At 45.6% G+C, this 4,442-nt stretch overlaps 1 protein-coding gene and 1 long non-coding RNA gene across 2 annotated transcripts in view; one reads left to right on the top strand and one right to left on the bottom strand.

The window, feature by feature from the left end:
- The first annotated feature begins 77 nt into the window (after positions 1-77).
- Positions 78-4,442, top strand: part of RCHY1 (ring finger and CHY zinc finger domain containing 1) — a 12,934-nt gene continuing 8,569 nt past the window's right edge. The window contains exons 1-2 of the mRNA XM_025198065.1: positions 78-199; positions 4,017-4,147. Coding sequence (XP_025053850.1) covers positions 4,062-4,147 — 86 coding nt within the window. The 5' untranslated portion in view covers positions 78-199; positions 4,017-4,061. The remainder of the gene's footprint in view (positions 200-4,016; positions 4,148-4,442) is intronic.
- LOC112549463 overlaps positions 208-4,442 on the bottom strand; it is a 28,604-nt gene continuing 24,369 nt past the window's right edge. The window contains exon 5 of the long non-coding RNA XR_003092872.1: positions 208-3,918. This is a non-coding gene — a long non-coding RNA (uncharacterized LOC112549463). The remainder of the gene's footprint in view (positions 3,919-4,442) is intronic.

Consider the following 4,442-nt stretch of genomic DNA (forward strand, 5'->3'; position numbering starts at 1 on the left):
TCCTGTTTGCGCCTGTGCGGAGGCGGTGCCGGGACCCCTGCTGCCTGCGGGCGGGTGGGCTGACAGCTGTGCCCCGCAGGCGCCGTGCTGCGCGAAGCTGTACGCGTGCCGGCTGTGCCACGACGGCGGCGAGGACCACCAGATGGACCGCTTCCAAGTGAAGGAGGTGCAATGCAGCTGGTGCCAGAAGATCCAGCAGGTGCGATACACGGGCCTCGTCCTCCGCCTCAAGCGCAGGCTTCCTCGAAGGTCCCGACGGCCTGGGGAGAGTGGGGTGCTTTAACGTGGCTTCGCCCGGCAAGGTGGGGAGGGGGCAGGTGGGGGTGCTGTCAGTAGAAGTTTCAGACCTCATGTGCCACACCCGTCCTGTTAGCAAGCGAGGCAGTTGCTCGGAGCCCCTGGTCCAGGTTGTGTACACACTTTGCTGCACGCATGATAAAACTAGGAGAGTAGAGCTGGCAGTCACCTCGAGAGCACGTCTAGTCCTGCCTACGGTTCACAGCAGGATCACCTCTAAACCAGTGGTTCACAACCTTCTTAGACTCAAGGCACCCCTTGGAAACCTCCAGCGCTTCATTCTGCTTTTTAATTTTTGACTACAGAAAAAGGATAAGAGCAATTCTTCTGTTGCAAACAACTCGGGACGACCCCAACAGATTGGAGTGCTTTTAGCACTGTGGAGTCCTATTTGAAATCTCTGGGTTTGTCTTGTTTGCCCACCTAACAGTGCTAACATTGCATGGCACCCCTGAAAGGATCTTAAGGCACCCCATGATACTGTGGCTGAGAATTGCTGATCTAAGCCATCCTAGATAAGTGTGCATCTAACCTCTTAAAATTGCATGAACTGTCCTCTTGCACAACTACAGGCATAATATCCTCTGCCCCTCCTCCCCACCCCCAAAATAAAACTAACAGACCAAACCACCAACAAAATTAACAGCTCCACACACTGTAACTGGAGAGCCAGATCTTCCTTCTCTGTCATCCTATCCCCTCCATAAATTTGTTCCTGCTCTTTAGTTCGTTTCATAATCTAGCTAGCTGTGAAGCTCTGCTTTATTTTCCTGCTGCCAAGCATAGTCCTTTTCAGTTTCTACTGGCTCTGGGCTTCAGAGCTCTTCTTGTGATCTGAAAGTGGTGGGGGTCTTCTTGCCTTTCAATAGTTGCTCTTCACATCTCACTGTAGGCATTACTACTCCTGGGTTATCCATGTCCAGTATTTTATACAATCTCTTGAAAACCTCCAGTGAAGGAGATTCCACAACTTGTTCAGGCAGTCATTTCCTCTCTCACTGTTTTAACAGTGAAGAAAAATTTCCTGATGTTGAATCATGGGCTGAAACTGCTATAACCAGGGTCTAGATCTGGAGAGATCTAACGAGCCCAAGTCTAAAACCAGGATTTTTCCATATCCTCAGTTGGCTGCTGACTGGCTCTTAGTTATCCAGTGTTTGGAAATATCTCAGGTTTTAGGGCTTGAATTCCCCTAGTGCCTAACTTTTGTTTTGGGGTACACGCATAACCTTCTGTACCTGATACTTGCTGAACAGCCAGGCATCTAACTATTGCTTAACTCCATCACCATCCACAAACTAGGCATTTTCCTGTCTGAGTTCCCCAAGTGGCTTAACCTATGATGCCTACTTCTGTTTTCTTTCAAATGATGGCTGCAACAGTAAGTGGTGATGTTTGTTCTCCCCTCTTCATCTCCTTTCTAAAACAAATAGTTAAAGCATGTGCCCAGTAAGTTGGAGACCTGCATGCATTTTCCTCCTCTGAGAGAGAGGATTCAAACTAACACCTCCCAGGAGAGTGATGTGAACACCAGGCAGTAAGAAGTTCTGGCATGGGAGCACTGTCACTTCCCCTTCTTGAAGCTTTTCCTTTGTGATCAGAAAGCACCAGCAGAACTCATACTCTGGGGGCTGCACCAGGGTGAGCTACAGGCCTTCTGGGTCATATGTTGTGTAGATGCCCTAGTGCACAGCACACCCATATGGGCACTCCCCCCACCCATTGCACCACGGCTGCTTGCAGATGTTAAAAACAAAAACAAAAATCTGTGCTTTACTGGAGAAGTAGCATGTTACGTCAACCCGGCTCTGCAGCGTCTGTATAGATTGGGTGCTTCAGTGGGACTTTTTGGTGCTTTTATCAAAAGCTGATTCAGTCAACTATTAGATAAAAGTGCCAAAAAAAGGCCCACTAAATTGCCTGATCTATACAAATGTTGGGCAAGCCAGGTCCAGCTAAGGCAATGCCTCTTCCAGGTGTGCATGGGGCTTGGCATTGGAAAATGCTGAGTTTAAAAAGAGCACCTTTTGGGTTTTTGTTTTTTTTTTCCAAATGTCTGTAAGGTAGCCTGTGTGTCTGTGGTCCCGGCCTCACATTCTGTTTCCTGCATAGCACTGCACTGCCCCATTCTTTGGGAGAGCAGCAAGAAGCAACTGATGGAGGAGGGTAGGAGAGCCAGTAGTTTTCAACTGCAGTTGCAGTTGGGCAGAACTGTTGGGTCTTGGCTTACCCCATGCAGCCCATGAGGGATTATGTGGGCCACCAGTTGGACAGCCCTGCTGTATAAAATGCTGTAATAGTCATTGGAATGGGAACCCTGCCTCCCCCCTTCTCTCTACCATTTATTAAATATAATAATTTTGACTTCCTTCTTCCCTATCCACTCAGTATTTTTAAATTAGATCTGCAAGAGGGATGGAGAATGCCCTTACCCCAGCCTAGTCTGCAGCCTGGTGACTAGAGTACTGGCCTGAGAGATAGTGGGGAGAGATTTGATTTGAATGTTCTTAGCAGAAGAAATTTGAATTTAGGTCTCCTACATCTTGGTTGAGTGACCTAACCGTCAAGTTATTAGGTAAAAGGAGAACAAATGTCCTTCCTACCTCCTGTGTCTTGAAAGAGAGAAGGGGATTTAGGTTTAGGGTTTTAAAAGAGAGAACTTGGGTAGTTGCCTTCAGAGGAGTTCTGAGCTATGGATTCCAAATTGGAGGAAGGCGCTTCACTGTAGCATGGAATAACATGCCATGGCCCCAGAAAGGCAGAGTTTGATGTGGTCCTATGCTCAGCTAGCTTAGATGGTTCCCTGCCAAAAAATGTTAGTGGTTGACTTCCATTCTGAGGTACAGAATTCCCCCCCATTCATTGCGTAGGGAGACTGTGCTTAGGGCTTAGGTCCCACACTGGTGGGTCACAATTTGTGTGTGCATTCAGCCTAAGTCCATTGGTTCTTGTATTTATAATGTGGGTGAGACCTTTGTGTCTCTTCTGTAGCTTCCAAGCACTTCATGTGTTCTTGAGTATAGAGCTCTCACCTAATACCATGGGGATGGGTGCTTTGCAAAATCACAGTAGATGCTAAAACCAGGTTTTGTCTTTGTTCTTCTGCTGCTTGCACTTCTGGAGCAGTGTAAGCACACTAGTAAGAAAACAGGAGGGGAAGTGTGGACTCAGACATGTGACCTCCTGTCTTGTGCCCACTCAAAGCTCAATTGCCTGACCAGGCACGGCAAACCTTACGTACTTTTCGAGGGGATGTACTGTGAGTTAGAGTTAAAAGACTAGTTCCCAAACTGTATGTAGCAGGTCTAAATACAGACTTATTTTAATACTGATTGTCTAGACTCTGAGCCTCTATACGAGTATCTTTTCTGTGGACAATGGTGAGGCAGGTTGCAAAACCATGTAAAATCCTCAAAGTGTAGGATTGGTCATGTGGGATAATAGTCCGTACTCACCAGTTCACTTGCAGTGAAAGCAGCTCAGTACTGGACAGAACTAAAATAATTCAATTCTCAGCCTAATGTTTAGAGTTTTTATTATTTGCATGTTTACTTGTAGGCTCAACAAAGTTGTGAAGACTGCAAGAATTTGTTTGGAGAATATTACTGCAGCATATGCCACCTATTTGACAAAGACAAGAAACAGTATCATTGTGAGAAGTGTGGAATTTGTAGGTACTGTATTTAAAATCATTCATAATTTTATCCACTGTTCCTCAGAAATGCCTCCAGGCCTTTATAGCAATTCTGCTTGGAGTGCCTTAAATGATAGCAACCTGGACACTTGCAGCATTTGAAGTGGACGTTATAAAGGAATGGTGTATAAGAATTCAACATGCTAGCAGGCAGCTGTGAGTAAAGAACATCTTCCTTGGAGACACCTATGTGATTCTCATTATTCATATGTAATCGTTTCCCCCCTGAATGTATAATGTACACACAGGTAAACATGAGTGACCTCTTATAGTATTTTCTGATTGCAGACTTATTTAAAAGCATACTGCTGTGTTTAAACATGCAGTTAAAATGTTTTTTTATAGGTCATAAACATTGTGATTTGTCTTTTGATGGTTAAAGTTAGCTTTCTTATATTAATAATGTGCAGGTTAATTAGGAGTACAGGGAAGGAGAATCCTTTCTGCTGAA

This window comes from Alligator sinensis, unplaced genomic scaffold (assembly GCF_000455745.1).
Source record: "Alligator sinensis unplaced genomic scaffold, ASM45574v1 scaffold222_1, whole genome shotgun sequence".
Lineage (NCBI taxonomy): Eukaryota > Metazoa > Chordata > Crocodylia > Alligatoridae > Alligator > Alligator sinensis.